The 17,648-nt window shown below is 43.7% G+C and overlaps 1 protein-coding gene across 12 annotated transcripts in view; it reads left to right on the top strand.

Annotated features, from left to right (window-relative positions):
• The window catches only part of Ablim1 (actin binding LIM protein 1), a 232,564-nt gene that overhangs the window by 95,878 nt on the left and 119,038 nt on the right, over window positions 1-17,648 (top strand). For all 12 annotated transcript variants that reach the window (XM_029562132.1, XM_029562133.1, XM_029562139.1 and 9 more), the window contains 2 exons: window positions 929-1,112; window positions 3,635-3,744. In XM_029562132.1, coding sequence (XP_029417992.1) covers window positions 929-1,112; window positions 3,635-3,744 — 294 coding nt within the window. The remainder of the gene's footprint in view (window positions 1-928; window positions 1,113-3,634; window positions 3,745-17,648) is intronic.

Below are 17,648 nucleotides of genomic sequence, written 5' to 3'. Positions count from 1 at the left end.
GCTTTGTCTAAGACCCTTGCTTGTGCAGAAGTGCCTAACCTTACAAGACAGGGACTAAGGTTGGAGATGCCCAGCTATAACTGTTCCTTCCCCATCATCTGGCAGTAGATAATCTTTGCTATCAGGGGATTGCTCTAGGCTTTATTTGTGGACAAGTTGTTGTTACCAGCTTGGGTCCTGTCTGAACATGCAGACCAGGCCCAAGTCCCTGGCATCCCGCTTTTTGGCACCATCTCTGTAATCTGCAGCTGTAGGGTTTTGCAAAGGATGCCAAAATCCAGACCCAACAAAGCATCCCTTTGCATGTCCTGACGTCACAAACAACTTTATCTTGGATATGTCTCCTTTCCTCTCTGACCTGCCCATTTCCATTCCCCTGTACATTATACACATAATTGGAATATTCTATTTGCTGCACAAAGAGAAAATTCAAGATCTGATTGCCTCATGGCTATGAGAAAGTATTTCCGAAGCGTGAAAAAATAGTTACTGGAAACTTTGGCTACAGATTTTGCTATGGGGGAATTTATTACTTAATCCAGTAACAATCGACTCAAATCAATTAGTTGTGGGGGCAAGCAGTGGGTACTTTTCTTAATACCTCTGCCAGGGACACCTTTGTTAGCATCTGAGGTAGTCTGAATCCAGTGTATCTGTCCATCTAAAACTGTTGGATCGCCTCTGAAGTTCAGGCATACCACCAAGGCCATTGAGACCCAGCCAGTGGATTTTACTTGTATGAGATATTACATAGCTCCCAGGGGAGGGACACAGAAGAGGAAACAGAGCCCGATAATAAATAGCTCTTTGTACCAGTCCCCTCCCCTTTCCCCCAAGTCACTGAGATCTTAGAGAGAAACCAGCATTCAGCAGATGCTGCCCAGAGATTTGGCAGATGATGACCAGTCGTGAACTTGTCTTTCCTCAGTGTGTGGCTGCGACCTGGCCCAAGGTGGCTTCTTCATAAAGAACGGGGAGTATCTCTGCACCCTGGACTATCAGCGGATGTACGGGACACGCTGCCATGGCTGTGGGGAGTTTGTGGAGGGCGAGGTGGTAACTGCCCTGGGCAAGACCTACCATCCCAACTGCTTTGCTTGTACAATCTGCAAGTAAGTGACCATCTTTCTCAAGGCTCTGTCTTCTTCCAGTAGAGGAATGCTGGCTTCAGACTTTAAAACTTGTGACAGCCTCCTTTGGTCTTGAACAGTACTTAATCTTAAAATAGCCCTATTATGATATGTCTTCTTATTGTCTAGTCATTCTTCATTAAAATGAAGTTTAGTTGGGAAACTCTGTGTGCATCCCCTATAGAGTAATGTGACTGATTTTAAGTGACTTGATACCAACTGCGAAGGAACCGCTAGATCTCGAGGGGATTTGAGTAAAGAAAACATGGTGGAGAAATGGACAAATGCGTAGATGGATGAACCTTATTTGGAAATTCAGGCTATGTGGGTATACTTAAAACAGTCTCCTCTAGCTGGGCTCAGAGATGTGTATCCACAGTCCCAGCACTCAGGAGGCTGACGTGGGAGGATTGCTTGAGCCCAGGCATTCAGTACAGCCTACCTTAAAAGGACCCCCTATTTCAAAAGATGAAATTGTATCTTTACTATACTTTCCAGGACTTGGAAAACTGACTCATGGGACAAATTAGGTCCAATGTTTGTTTAATTTAAATAAAGCTTTGTTTGCCATTTCTTTGAATAGGGACTAGGGCTGTTGTCAGTCACAGTTGCATTGAGGAATTGTCACAGAGACTAAATGCTCTATGAAACCTAAAAAGACATTAACAATTTGATGTTTTAGGGGGAAAATTCACCAACACCTTATTGCAGAGGCATCTGTATAATATAGTTTAATTAAAATGGTCCCTCTGCGAGAAGAAAACTTTGACGGGGAGAGGGGATGTGCTGTTGTGTTCTGGGAACTACACATTATAAAAGGAAGATGGATTTGATTTTCTAACTGAGCACTGGACTTTGGCTGGTACCATAGGGGATCTGTGTAGGTCTAAAATTAAGCACGGACTGGTAATAGGGCAAGATCAGCCAGGCACCTAGGACACAGCACATGAAAGGATAGTCATGGTCAGGGGCTCACAATTGCTGGGTCAGCCATGGAGAGTAAGCTCTTGTACTTGTCCCAGAAATCTTGCTTACCTCTCCTGGGTCTTGTCCCTGAGCAGAGACCAAAGAACCTGTGCTTGTTGTATTGTATGGATGGGCCCTCAACTCTGATACCCTCCTTACAGAATGGGCTGGAGGCTTATCCAGCTTAGTTAGTGGGTGCAAAGTGGGGGGCCCACCGATAGCCCACCGGGGTATGATTTTGATTATTAAGAAGAGCAAGTTCTAAGTTGGGTAGAGGTGCCTTTGCCTGCCTGTGACCTCCCCTCCCTTACTGGTCACTTCAGTTAAGCCACATACCCTCTTTGGGGCTTATCTGTCTGATGGAGAGAACAGGACCACCTCTCCTTAGGCCTGTCTATATTTGAGGGTATAAGACTCTAATACCCTCCTACACTTGATGACTGGCACCAATCATATTGTCAGTGCTAAATAGGCCTGTCTATATTTGAGGGTATAAGACTCTAATACCCTCCTACACTTGACCAATCATATTGTCAGTGCTAAGTCTGCTGTATCTGTGTATGTTTATTATGGCTAGTTACCAGTTTATTAGGTTTGACCATGGAAGGATGACTTAAAGGGGAGGTCGTGCCTGTGAAAGTACCAGCACATGTCAAGAAGCTTAACTTGCTCTGAAGTCATGGCTTCCAACTCAGATTCATGTTGTCAGGTCTGGAGAGTTCCTTATTTCCTAACTGATGGAATTGCACATTCAAAAATTCACATTGATGAAGATGGTTGGAAAATTGGCCTGTTACAAATAAGCAGGTGTGAAAACCATCTGTCATGTGCTTGTTATCTAGTGATTGCTGCTGTTAAAGGCTGTCTCCTAGTGACCTGAGAGAAAAAGTGAGTAACATTCCTGCAAAAGGTGGCATTTTTAGGCAGTGTGGTATTAGTGATGAGCATCTAGCAGGAAGGGAAATTATCTTTCTGAAAAAGAAGCTGCTACTGATTCTTAAACAGATATGTACAACAGCTTGTCCTATTGATTTAGCTTATGAGGGACTGGGTTCCCCAGCAGTGTGCAGATTCAAATGTCCAGAAAAGGACAAAGTCTCACAGCACAGTTACCACAGAGCACAGGACTGAAAGAGCTTATGCTTTGACTCTATAAGCAGTTCACTTGGGGAGGTGCCCTGAACTTCAGTTGGAATTTATGGCATTTAAAATTTTTTTTATGAAGGCTTTCCTGCTGCTCTGAAACTTACTGCTCTGTGCACCTTGTGAGGTGACTTGTTGGGACATCCCTCCACTGGTGAGTGGAGCTAATTCTTGCCACTTTGGGACCAGAGAGCCCATGGAACTGATACAGTTTCTTCTTGTCTCATAATGAAACACGTGTTAGTTTGGATCATGTCCAGCTGGCAGGTTAGGGCATGGCTGTATTTAAGATATTCTGCCTGGTGTTCCTCCAAGAAATAAGTAGCAGGCAGAAGTGAGGAAAAGGAGTGAAAGTGCTGGAATAATCTTGAGGGCATTGTCTTTCTGTCTCTCAGGCGCCCGTTTCCACCCGGAGACCGAGTCACCTTCAACGGGAGAGACTGTCTTTGTCAGCTCTGTGCACAGCCGATGTCTTCCAGTCCTAAAGAAGACTCCTGCTCCAGCAGTAAGTGTCCTGGCAATCAATGACACCTTTGTAACTCAAAGGTAGCTCAGGCAGGTGCCTTCCTCTTGGGAAAACCCTAGTAGGTAAAGCCGAGTCTAGTCCTATGTAGGGCAGTTTTTCATTGAAAAACATGCTGCTTCACACAATGTTCACTAAAACCTAGGCACCAAGAAGCATCTTCATTATGTCAAAAAGACACAAATTGAACTAGACATTGAACTATCTATTTTGACAGCCAGTAAAGGAAAAATGATTGCGAGACTTTACATTGAAATGCCTTGCCTGTGACCAAATACCTGACCAAAAGAAACAAGAGAGGAAGGGTTCGCTTTGGCTCACAGTTCAGAGGACTGCAGTCCATCATGGCAGAGAGGCATGGCCACCCTGGAGTGGCTTGGTTCTTGGTGCTGACCCAGAAACAGAGATAAGGAATGCCAGTGCTAAGTTCCCTTTCTCCCTTTTCCCTTTTAATAACATTTTGGTTTACTTATTATTATTGTATGAGCATGGGCATATGCATGTTATGGTGCAGTGTGGAGATCAGAGGACAACTTTTAAGAGTTGATTCTCTCCTTCCACTGTAGGATCTGATGATCAACCTCAGGTCCTTGGGCTTATGCAGCAAAGTCTTTTACCTGCCGAGCCATCTGGCAGGCCCTCCTTTCCCCTTTTTATTCAGTCTGGGACCCCTGCCCCAGCCCATGGGATGTTGCCACCCACATCCAGAGTGGGTCTTCCCTTCTCAGTTAGATCTTTCTGGAATTACTCTCAAAGGCACATCCAGAGGAGCATTTCCTAGGTGATTCCAAATCCAGTCAAGCTGACAGTGAATGCTAACCATCAAAGCCATCTCTAGTCACAGAGATTGAACCAGGAGAACTTTAAGGAGGGTGTGACTGGTCCTCTCTGTTAAAATTACCATTTCCCCCCACAGAAGGTACAAATGAGATGGTTTCTACTTATCCCCAAATAATTCTCTATTGTTCTGGAAAGGCTCTGACATTTATTCCTTTGGTATTTACTGAGTACCCAAATTTTATACTGTCCTTCAAACTGGATATGTACCCTTGAGAAAAAAAAAAGCAAACTTTCACATCCTCCCCAAGAGTGTATAGACAAATGCTCACAGAAAATATCTAGAATGTAAAGAAAATGAAAATAGAGAGGAAAGGTAATTCTTTATATGGTACAATCATAGAGGGCCTCTGTCAGAAGGTGACACCCAAGGAGAGATGTGAAGAAAGTGTGGGAAGACATGGTGTGTGTGTGGGTGTGTGTGTAAAATTGGGGAATTTGAAATACATATACATATACACATATACACATACACACACATGCGCACATAAATAATCAGAGGCTTTGAAATTCTTTATGATGAGGTTTCATCTGACCTATGGGAATCCAGAGAGAGCCCCCTGCACCTGATAGTGGTCAGTTATACACTTTCTTTTAATAAATACATTGGTAATAGCATTCAGCAAAACAGTTAATAACTATTACACGTCAATGTATTCTGAGCCCAGAGGACTGAGCAGGAGGCTCTGTTTTATCCCTTTCCTGGATCATCAGGAGATGGGCCCAGCGCTTGCCTTGGTGTCTGTGGATTTGGACAACCCTAGGGAGACCTGGACTAATAAATCCCCTTTAAGCTCAGTGAGTCTTAATACTTAGGATGAAATAAACCACTTCTGTTCTAGAGGAATTCTACACAATCTATAACAATGAGTTCAATTTTTCCCGTTACTCTGGGAAAGTCTTTCACTTGTTACAAATAAGAATATTCTGACCAAAGCATTTGCATGGAAATTGGATTTTGGCCATTGGAAGGAAAGAAGAAAATACACATTAGTGCCTGGTATTCAGCCAGCATGAGCAGGCTCAGAACAGAAGGGGTTTATATGAGCTACCACTAGGGGGCGGAGGCCTGGGTGGATTCCATTGGAAGCCAAGGCAAGATCCCAGAACCTAATGTAGGTGACTTTAGGTCCTTCTCCACACTTACTACCCTGACTCAATTATAAGAGAAACAGCCCCATGTTGTTGGGAAAGTGACTTGGGGTAGGAAAGGTTACCCCATCTTCTGGCATTACCAAACCTTTAGAGGAATTCTTCTGTCTGCCTAAGAAGAGGGTTTTCTGATAACAGGTGGAACAGCACCTCTTGCCCCTAAAGCCTGTGATCAACTGTCTGTTGTGATAGGTGGGAAACTAAGCCTCAAGGACATACTCAAGGTCTCTCAAGTTCACTGCTGATAAGGTGGGCTCACACACCACCAGTATTTTGACCCCTGGATTTTTGTTTTCTATCTTATTTCAGCTCATTCTCTTGATTTATTTAGTTAAGGAAACAGAAGCAGATTCTTTTAAAAGTCTTGCAATTTGGAAACATGTTCCTTAGTCATAACTCTATCAAAATAAGGATTCTTTTTCTTTCCTTCCTTCCCTTCTTTTCTCTTTTTTTTTTTTCTGATACAGGCAGGCACTCATGTAGCTCAGACTGGCCTTGTAGCCAAGGATGATCTTGAACTCCTGATCCCCATCTTCCAAGTACTGGGAATACACATGTGCTACCACATCTGGCAGATTCTTTTTTAAAAATTTTTATTTTTATTATTTTTATTTTTGAGTGTATTGCCTGAGTGAATGTAAGTGCACCCGGGGTTGTGCAATGCCTGCAGAGGTCAGAATAGGGTGTCAGAGCACCTGGAACTGGAGTTAGGGATGGTTGTTAGCTGCCATTGTGGGTGCTGGGAATCAAACTTGAGCCCTCTGCAAAGGCAGTCAGTGCTTTTAACCACTGAGGCATCTCTCAAACCCCAGCAGATTCTTTTTAAAATATATATTTTATTAATTCTTTGGGAATTTCATACATGCATGCAATGTATATTGATCATATTCATCCCCACTACCCCCCCTAACTCCTTCCAGATCTACCCCACCCACCTTCTAATTTCATGTCCTCTTTAAAAAAGTCCACCAAGTCCAACTTGTATTGCTCATATACTCATGAGTGTGGGCCAAGCACTGGAGCATGGTTCATCTACCAGAGCATAAGCCCTTAAAGAAAACTGACTATCCCTCCCCTAGAAGCCATCAACTGCCAATAGCTTCTGAGCTAAGGGTGGGGACTCATAAGCCCCTGCCCCCTCCATGCTGGAATGTTAACTAGTTTGATCTTATGCAGGTAACCACAGCTGCTGTGAATTCATGAGTATCTTTCTGTCCTGTTCAGAAGACACTAGTTCATTCTGATCCCCTCTGACCTTTGGCTCTTACAGTCTTTCTGCCCTGGAGCCCTGTTGGGAGGGAGTGTGATATAGATGTCCCATTGATGGCTGAGCACTCCACAGACACCTATTCTCTGCACTTTAACCAGTTGTGACTTTCTACTCTAACAACTGTCCGCTGCACAAGGAAACTTCTCTGATGAGATCTGAGAATTGCACTGATCTATGGGTATAGAGAGAAAAAATTTAGAGGGCAGTTTGATATGATGTCCATTTAGCAAAATAATAGTAGTAGGTTCAGCCCTGGGGCCTATAATCTCTCCATTCTTGGATTCTTGGTCATATTTACAGGACCAGGCATATGTTTTCTCCTGTGGAGTGGATCTTAAATCCAAGCAGAGAGTGGTTGTTTACCTCCATAACATCTGTGCCATTATTGTACCCATGGGCATATCTTATCACACTGGTTGTTATTACAGCTCACATGGTTTACAGCTGGGTAAGACTGTAGCTAACTTTTCTTCCCCAGAAGCATAGTCCTTCTGGTACTATAAAAGCTAGTCACATCTGGAAGATGCTAGTTTTTTTCTATCATACATACATATAAGAAAATGTCATTATGAAACTCATTATTTTGTATAATTAATATATGCAGATAAAAATTTTTGGCTAGATCTATGTTTTCTCTTTTAAAATGACATCCATGTTATACCCACAAAAACTAAGTACAAAAATGTAGTCAACTCAAAAGCACTGTATTTTAATACTAGCTTTAACCATTACTGCTTATACACAGATTGTTGGACCAAATTGTATTTTCTCCCCTGCTTCCAATGGATGAAATCCCATTTTGATGCAATTGCTTTGGTTAAAACATTTTTATTTTTAAGAAGTGCTTATCTATTTATACAAGTACCAAAAGGTATTTATAGGTCGTGTGGGTGTCTATGAAAGAGCTTTTATACACGGATATACATAGGCAAAGCACGCAAACCAAGCAGGCACACACACACTAGAGTAACGGGAGTCTTCAGCAAGTCTCTGAGCTCACTGGAGCATAATTAGAAAAACTTTGGTTGTTATTTGCAGTTCTCTAAGAATAGTATTAGACTTGAAAATGACTCTGCTATGTCTTTGATTCCTAGTCTTTAAAAACAAATGACTTTAAACTTGGCAAAAGGCTTCCTAAGTAGAAGCAGAGCATGATCTTCTTTAAGTGTGAAACTTCTTGAGAGTGTTCTGCCTCTATGAAATTTACTAGGGAGCAGAGGTCCTCTTTCACCCTCTAAAATATTCAATCCAGCTGGGCCTGGTGGCACATGTCTTTACTCCTAACACTCAGGATGCAGAGGCAGGTGGATCTCTGTGAGATCAAGGCCAGCCTAGTCTGCATAGCAAGTTCCAGGCCAGCTGAGGCTACTGGGAGACCCTATTTCATAAAAGATCAAAGATAAAAATAAAAAAATAAAACAGTCTATCCAAAAACAAGACTGATTTTCTGAACCACAGTTACGTTTCACATTCTATGGAAGATTTTTCATCGTCGCTAAATAGGAAGCAAAGACCACAGAGGGGGAAGGTGGCAAGCAGAAAAGTCAGGGAGGACTGAGTTATCCAAGCTCCTCTCCTGTGGAGCTTACTGAATAGAAAGGCTGTGCTCCTACTTCAGCTTTGTGCCTGTCCTGTCTGTGTGACTCTGGTGCAGGAAGGCCTCCCATTGAAGACTGAACCTGTCCTCGTGATTCTCTGTGTGTGTGTGTGTGTGTGTGTGTGTGTGTGTGTAGGCCAGAGGACAACTTCAGCCATCATACCTCAGGGGCCCATCCACCATGTGTGTGTGTGTGTGTGTGTGTGTGTGTGTGCGCGCGCGCATGTGCGCGCGTGCACCTGTGTCTGTGTCTGTCTGTAAGTATGTGAGTCTCTGTGTGTATGTATGTGTATGTGCATGTGTGTCTGGGTGTATATGTGTAGCTGTGTGTGTCTCTGTGTCTCTGTGTATATGTGTATCTTTATGTGTGTGTATGTATCTCTGTGTAGGTATAGGTGCATGTATGTGTATGTGTGTCTATGTGTGTATATGTGCGTGTGTGTGTGTGTGTGTGTGTGTGTGTAGGCCAGAGGACATCTTCAGCCATCATACCTCAGGGGCCCATCCACCTTGCTTTTTGAGCCAAGATCTCTCATTGACCTGGCGCTCACCAAGTAGGCTAGGCTGGCAGGCTGGCCAGCGAGCACCAGCGATGCCCATCTCCAGCTCCCAAGTGCTGTGATCACAAGCACACACCACCACACTTTTCCACCCTGGGGGATTGGGCGCAGATTTCATGCTTGCAAGGTGAGAGCTTCGGCACCAGAGCTGTCACCCCAGCACCTGAGCTGTCATCACCCCGGCACCTCAGTGGTGCTTCCGTCTGCAAGTGAGTCTTACCTTTGGTTCGGCTTTATCTTCTTAGCATTCACATAGCATTTGGGGTTTGCCAGGGATGCTACTTTATCGGCCAGATGAGTTACAAAGCAATTTCAATTCAATAAGCAGTTGACATGATCTCAAATGCAGACATGAGTGAAAGGCACCCATAGGGTTGTGAGGAATGTTAATTAAACCCTATCTAGATGATTCGTGCTTTTAAGTACAGTGAATAGAAGGCTCTACCAGGGACTTAAATATCCTCTACTGTCACCCCTTTTCCATCTCCCTGCATTTGCCAGGGTTCCATGGGTTAAGGAGGATGAGGGAGATGACCGTGTGTGACAACCCAGCATGGAGAGAATCAGGTTCGGATTCTCATTTCCTCTGCAGCTCCTGTCTATTTAGGGACCTAAGCAGGAGTGGGCTGACACTCAGCCTTTCCACTTCAAAGTATGTCTGACTAGTGTCTGATTGTGTGTGGGTTTGGTGGATTGGCATGAGAAACGCCCCCACACAAATACATCCAAGCCTGTCTTTCTCTGTTTCCCCTCCTCTATGCAGACCACTATTTATAGCATCATCATTATTCTGCCTGCAATTGGAACCTCCCACAGGCAGCAGGGCACATGCTGTGACTGGACAAAATTGAAATTGTTTCTAATAGAGTGGTGTGCATGCTTTCTGGGGGAGGGAGATACTTTCAATTATTTAACTTTTCTACTTGGTGCAGCAGTGTTTCATAGTTGTAAGATAATTTTCAGTTACTTTATATTGTCTCCTAAACATCTGCAAGTTGAGAGGGAGTTGTCTGCTGAGGCACCTCACCATAGGGAGAGTGATGAAGTTTTTACCTCGGCAAGATTCTGCCTCTGCTACTTAGTAGCAGCCTCTGCCTGTCCATCCTCTACTTTCCCATCTATAGAATGGGCTGATAATAGGTACCTTCTTTATAGGATTAAATGAGCAACTGCATCAGAATGCTGGTTAGTTATAACTTACTAACAATACTAATAAGTTATTATGCAGGCAATGATTTCTGAATTTTTGTGAGGCAGTTTCCACTTTTGTAAATGTGCTTTGCAACATCTACTATTCTTGAAAACTGCCTTTATCCATTCCTATGATGGAGGCAGCCTGGGGAGATGGCTTAGTGGTAACAGCACTTGCTGCCAAGGCATAAGGACCTGAGTTCAAATCCCTAGAACTCATATGAAAATCTGGGCATGGTCACACAGGCATGAATGAGGAAGCAGGGCCTGAGAAGCAGAACAGGAGGAACTGACCAGAGAAAAGCCTTTGTTATTCTGTGTCTTGGGAAGGGAACTTGAGATGGGACCAGGTCTAGGGAGATCTGGAGGAAACTGGCACCTCAAACTCCCTAAGATTGTTTTCATTTATAATGTTCAAGGTGGTAGTGGTGATGTTGAAATTCAAAATCAGTTATATTGAATCAGGAATCAGGTTGGGGACACACTGATGATTATGGTTACAAATAATGCCTATGAGAAAAGGTGATTAGGACAAATGGATAAAAGGGCATGTTAAAGATATAGGGGCCAGGCATAGGAGGACATGCCTTTAATCCCAGTACTCAGGAGGCAGTGCAGGTAGACCCCTGTGAGTTCAAGGCCAACCTGGTCTACATACTGAAATTCAGGCCAGCTGGGGCTACATAGTAAGACTCTCTCTCAAAAAGAAGTGGGAGGGGGAGTGGCTAGAGAGATAGCCCAGTGGTTGAGAGTACATGCTGCTCTTGTAGAGGACCAGAGTTTGGTTCCCCAGTTCACAACTGCCAGCTGCAGGGGGATCCAAAACCTCTGGCGTCTTCAGGCACCTGTACTCATGTGTACATACATTCATACACATATACGTAATTAAAATAATAATAAATATTGAAAAGATATAGGAAGCCATTCAACCAACACTTCATTGAATACCTACTAAGTTCCAGTCTCTGTTCTAGGTATCAAATAAATTGCTTGTTATTTCACAGTTCATATATCACTAGGACACATTTACCCAAACTAAGAAACCAAGGGCATATAAATCAGGACATAGTTGGTTGCATTTTAGTTTTTCATGTGCATGGCCACATCCTCTCCCAACAATGATGACCTCAGTGAGGCAATATTGACCACAGAAAACTCCTCGGAGAACCATCTGGAATTGAAACAAAGCCTTTATGAGAATTAACTCCAATATTCTTTCTTTTTGTTTGACTTGTGTGTGTGTGGTGTACGCACATGTGTATGCATACAAGCGTGCACACCTGTGTATGCACGGAGGCCCGAGGAGGACGCCAGGTATCCCACTCTATCATGCTCTGCCTTTTACCTTAAAACAGGGTGTCTTAGTTTCTTTTCCTGTTGCTGTGTGATAAAATATCCTGACAAAAGGAACTTAGAAGAAAAAGGGTTTATGTACCTGACAGGTCCAGATTACACTCCTTCATGGCAGCCAGAGGTTGAAGGAGCTGGTCATGTAGCATTCATAATCAGGACCAAAGAGAACACATGCTAATGTTCAACTCTCTTTCCCAACTCTAATACAGGCCAGGATCTCTGGCATAGGGAATGGTGCCACCCACAGTGGACGGGGCTTCCTACCTAAATTAACATAATCAAGATGGCATTTTTCCATTTACTGTTTCATTTCAGTAGATACCTGGTTTGTATTATAAGGCCCAAATCTTCTAATTTACCATTAAAACTAGAATTTTAAGCCAGGCTGGAATCCTAGTACTCAGAAACCCAAGGCAAAAGGATTGCCATGAGTTCAAGGTTAGGGTGGACTATCTAAAATGTTCCAGACAAACCTGGGCTATAGAGGGAAACCCTAGAGTGTTTATGTTTGGAACAGCAGTAATTTCATGGCTTAGTTTTATTTTTTTTTATTGTATTTTATTTTATCCATGTGTTTTTACCTATTTGAAACCATAGTATAGGGGCAGGAGAGATAGCTCAGTAGTTAAGAGCACTAGCTGCTCCTGTAGAGGTCCCAGGTTCAGTTCACAGCACCCACATGGCAGCTAACAACTGTCTATATCTCTAGTTCCAGGGGATCTGACACCTTCTGCTGACCTCCATGGGCATTGTATGACACAGGTGCACTTAGATATATGCAGGTAATACAGTCATACACATAAAAATAATAAAATATTTTTTTAAAAAGAAGCCATAGTATAATGTTAATTTTACAAAATAAAGCGGCCAATGTAGTTCAGACCAAAGTCTACCCTTGCTATGACCTCTAGCCAGGTGTCACATGAGGAAAGTGCTGGAACATTCTAGCCCTCTCCTTTTCCTCCTGCCTTTGGAGTCCTGTAAGTGAGCTGATGTTTGTTAAGGAGGTCTGCATCTGAGAAGCGGAGGAGAGCTGAAGTACACTGACTTCCTGTTTGGCAGGAGCCTGTGTGTACTGGGTGGCCATGGCTGGTTAACAATTTACAGAACTCTACCAAGTTAAAGCTACCACAAAATCATGGAAATCAGACCAGGAGCAGGCCTTCTGGATAGCGTTTTTTTATTGAGGCGAAGTTCACAGAGCATGAAATTAAGCTTTTCAGTGACTTTTAGTGCATTCATAGTATTGTGCAGCTACCAACTCTGTCATTTCCCTGAAAGAAAAGCTTGTACGCCATACATGTAGTATTTTATTTCAGACTTCTTCATCTAGGTTGTAGCATTTATCCATATTCCATTTCCTTTCATGACTGAATAATATTCCATTGCTTGGCCGTATCATATTCTGTGTATCTATTTGTCTGTTAATGAACATCCTGGTCCTTTCCATTTTTGACTATTGTGAATGTAATGAACAGTGTGTGTAAGTATTTGTCTGGATTTTTGTCTTCTGAGTTTTGGTATAATTTTAAGAGCAGCTTGCTTGGGGCTATTTCAATCCTCCGAAGAAATGGCTGCCGATTTTCTGAGTCTCTCTCAGAAATTATTATCTGCCAATATTCTCGACCTGGCAGGCCATGATCTGGGTACATTTGTGTGGCCTCAGGTGATGGCAGGTGGCAGGGGTCACTTAGGTGGCCTGTCTTCCTCTCTCACTTGCTCCCTCTCCTACTTGGGTCTTCATTTTCCTGCCCATTCCCCACCCCTCTGTTGCTGGCATGCTCAGATGATTTGTGTGGCCATTGCTCAGCTTTCTGGTAGAAATTTGCCCTGAATTTTCCACACACTCCAGGAAAAAAAAAAGGTCTCAACAATGCTGAGGGCATGGGCTTTGCATTCTGGGTACCTTAACTCTGCCTTCCTGCAGAAAAATGCAAAACAGCTGATGTTTTGCAGAGTGGCTCAGGCATCACATCTGCAGGGCATGCCCAGATTATGTATTGAAAGCAGGAGAGCCAGCTTGGGTCATAAAGGAAGAGAGTTAGGCCTCATGCTCACCGAAGGATCACCTGCCTTGTTTTAAAGGAGAGACATGGCAATCATGCCCTGTCCCCTGAAAACGTTTCCTGTCCTTTTCACCTCTGCAGGTCAGTCAGTATCCTTGAGATGGCTGTGTAACCACAGCGCACCGCACCATGGTTTGGTGGTGCTTGCCTTTGTTTTCATAGCTTTTTGCTTCCTCTTGTTATATTTCCTCACGTAGCATTTGCAGGCAAGAGGGAATCCTGGTATTCCAGCTACCAGAAGTGGTGCTTTTATGGTTTGAATATGAAATCTTCCCCAGAGGCTCATGTATTGAAGGCTAGTCCCCAAGCAATGTTCAGGCCTGGGGTTTTGAGGAAGTGATTGGATCATGAGGGCTCTTACTGATGGAGTAATCCATTCGTGGATGGGTAATTGAATGGGCTGCTGGGAGGTAATGGAACCTGGAAGGCAGGGCCTGATTGAAAAGTGAGTTACTGGGGGCAGGACTTTGAAAGATATACCTTGGCCCTGACTTCTTCCCCTCCTTCCGTCCCTTCCTCCCTCCCTCCTTGTCTCCCTCCCTTCTGTTCTCCCTTTCTCCCTTCCTTCCTCCCTTCTGCCCTTCTGTGTGTGTGTGTGTGTGTGTGTGTGTGTGTGTGTGTGTGTTTTATGTAGGTATCCTGCTCTAGTGTGCTCTGCCTTACTCCTTTGAGACAGTATCTTTCACTGATCCTGGAGCTATGCTAGCAACCAACAAGCCTCAGTGAGCCCCCGTCTTTGCCCGCCCAACCCCCGCCACACAGTGCTGGGGTTACAGGCACACACATGGCCATGCCCAGCTTTTTATGTGGGTGTTGGGATCGGAACTCAGCTCCTTGAGTATCCTGGTTTCATTTTTGTTGCTATGGTAAAAGCAACTTAGTGGAGAAAGGTTCATTCTAGCTTAAAATTCCAGGTGACAGTCCAGTTGTGGGGAAATCACAGTAGCAGGTGCTTGAGACTGCTGGTCACATCACATGCATACTGACGAGCAAAGAGAAATGGATGCATGCTTGCTCACATACTTGTACTTAGCTCAGTTTCTCTACTCATACAGTTTAGGACCTTCTGCCTAGGGAATGGTGCCATCCATTCTGGGCTGGGTCTTCCTACATCAATTAACTTAGTTAAGAGAGTCCCCCAGGCCAACCCAGTGTAGGCAATCCCTATCCCTCACTGAGACTCTCTTCCCAAGTGGTTCTAGGTCGAGTCAAGTTGACAGTTAAAGCTAGCCATCACATCATGCTTGTGCAACAAGCACCCTTACCTGCTGAGCCATCTCCCTAGCCCCTGTGTCCTCTTCTAGTATGCCTTTCTGCTTTCTGGCTGTTGAAGGTAAGCACCCTCCCTTTCCACATGTGTCTACCACTGTGATGTTCTACCTAGCTTCAGCCCCAAGGCACTGGACCCAGCCAACACTAAACTAAAGCTATGAATCAAAATCTGCCTCCCTTTATGCTCTTTCTCTGGAGTATTTTGTCTTAGTGATGGAAGGGTGACTAACAGACACTGAGCAACCACATGGGACAGACAAACAAGAGACCCAAAGCAACCATCCTCTGACCTGTTCCCACCAGGCAGCCTTTTGAAATTACTAGTTGAGTGCTTTGAAATTGTGAATGTACTTACAGGATGATGGTTTATTCCATATGTGTGGCCTCTTTATTTAGTTCTAGCTCCAAAAATATACATGTGAAAACACACATATAAACATGTACATAAACAGATACACACATATACACACAGAGAGATATACACAAACCCACAGACATGCACAGATACACACTCACAGAGATATACACATACACACAGAGACACATGCACATACAGATACATATATATATATAAAACACAGATATATGTACACACATGTAGAGACACATACACACAGATACAAATACAAACATACAAATACACACAGGGACACATGAATACATATACATATATACATGCACACACATATACACAGATGTGCATACACAGAGATATACACACAGATACACATATATGCATGCTGGAAATCAAACTGGAGTCCTCAGGCTTACACAGCTAGCACTTTACTGACTGAGCCATTTCTCTGGCATAGCAATAAAGTCTTAATGAATTAATGGTGAGGGGAGGACCCCTGGTCCACACTCAACAGTAGTTACAGGTGTCACCTTGAGAAGCCACTTGTTCTTCATGGCTTGCCGTGAGCAGTGGCTTAAGGGATTAGGATTGGAAGCTTGACAGGTACAATTGGTCTCTATTTATGAAAACTAGAACCAAAGTAACCACAGCTCTGTATAAACATTTGTCATATGGAAGAAAGAGGCTAACCTGCCAGTTCCATTTGAGGACTTGGGGTGTGGCTGCTGCCAGGGCTGCCCTCAACTGCCCTGATAAAAGCTGACAAAGTGTTGCTATTATGGCCCATGAAGGCGTGTTTGCTGTGCCATATTGTTTTCCAAAGACAACAAGACACTCCACTTAAAATAGCCAGTTAGTGGCTGTTTTGGCCAGAGATGTTTCTACCATGGCCATCAGGATGGCAAAGGGAGCAACTGACCTCAGCAGGAGATAGGTCCAATTATGGAAAGTCTAGTTCTAGGTTACCTACCCAGGCACCATATAAACCTTTCAAAGCCATTCAGTGTCATGCTTAGCAACTGTGATGGAATCACTGATAGCTTTGAGACATCTTTTCCATCTAGTGGCATGACATTGGACTGACGTGGAAGTTATGGCTCTCCCACCCAGTCATGTATCTGCTGACTTCCTGGTGCTTTTCTGCCTAGTGGTACCAAGAAACTTAAAGATACTTTGAAAAACTAATTCCCTAACAGCACTTAACCTATTTGTAGTTTCACATTCTTTGTTGAATTGCACCTTGTTTGTTTGTTTGTGTTTGAGCCGAGATCTTTCTATGTAGCTCAGGCTGGCCTTGAACTCTGGATCTCAATGTCTTCCTGCTTCTACCTTTCGAGCTGTGGGATTCCAGGCAGGCATCACCGTGCCTGGCTCTTCCCTTGCGTATGCTGATGCCATACCCAAGATATTTGCTAAGACATACTAAAAAGGGAAACTGTGGACTCACTGGGTTAAATAAAAAACATGCAGTTGGACTAGCCATCGCTTGTCAACTCATAGGTGTCTAATTGGGGACCTGGCAACAGTCAATATCCTGGATGAAGATGAAGGTCAACATTCAACAACATCTATTTGACATGACAACTGATAATGGAGACTTTCTGGTCCAGGAAAGATTTTCAAATACCCTGATCCTTTGTACCTTAAGGATGTTAAAACCATGGGCCAGCTCTTACAAAAATCAACATAAGGAAGCTGGATTTTTAATTCATGTGTCACAAAACTAAGAACCTATGAAAGGCCAGGCTGGAACCCCACATGCAGGCAGTCATTGCAAGCATAAGAACAGGTGACTTCGGACACTAGGACCCTTATGAGGGATGGGTCTGTAGTACCTGGGAGCTAACAATCCTATATAAAGTAGGCAGTCACTAAGTGCCTCGGAGCAGTTACTCCCATGAAGGAACCCACATGAGACATACTGCTATCAGATTATTAATCTCAATTTGTCTCTCCCTCTCGGTCTCCATCTCCCTCTCCCTCTCCCTCCTCCATCTTCCTCCCCCTCCCCTCCCCCCCCTCCCCCTCCTCCTCGCCCTCCCTCTCCATCTCTTAGAGCAATTGTTCTCTCACACTCTTCCATCAACATTTTCTCAGAAGACTGGGAAATCCAGGTTCTGTTGGAACCATTGAACTAAATAGTATTGAAATTTTAGAACCTCCCATTAGCCAAATCTTGAAATCTAAGTTTGTTTGTTTTTTTTCTTGAAACTCCTTAGCTCGAGTCCTGGAC

This window comes from Nannospalax galili, unplaced genomic scaffold (assembly GCF_000622305.1).
Source record: "Nannospalax galili isolate Female #2095 unplaced genomic scaffold, S.galili_v1.0 scaffold974, whole genome shotgun sequence".
NCBI lineage: Eukaryota > Metazoa > Chordata > Mammalia > Rodentia > Spalacidae > Nannospalax > Nannospalax galili.
Note: the sequence above shows the minus strand (reverse complement) of the source record. Positions and strands in the feature narration are given on the sequence as shown.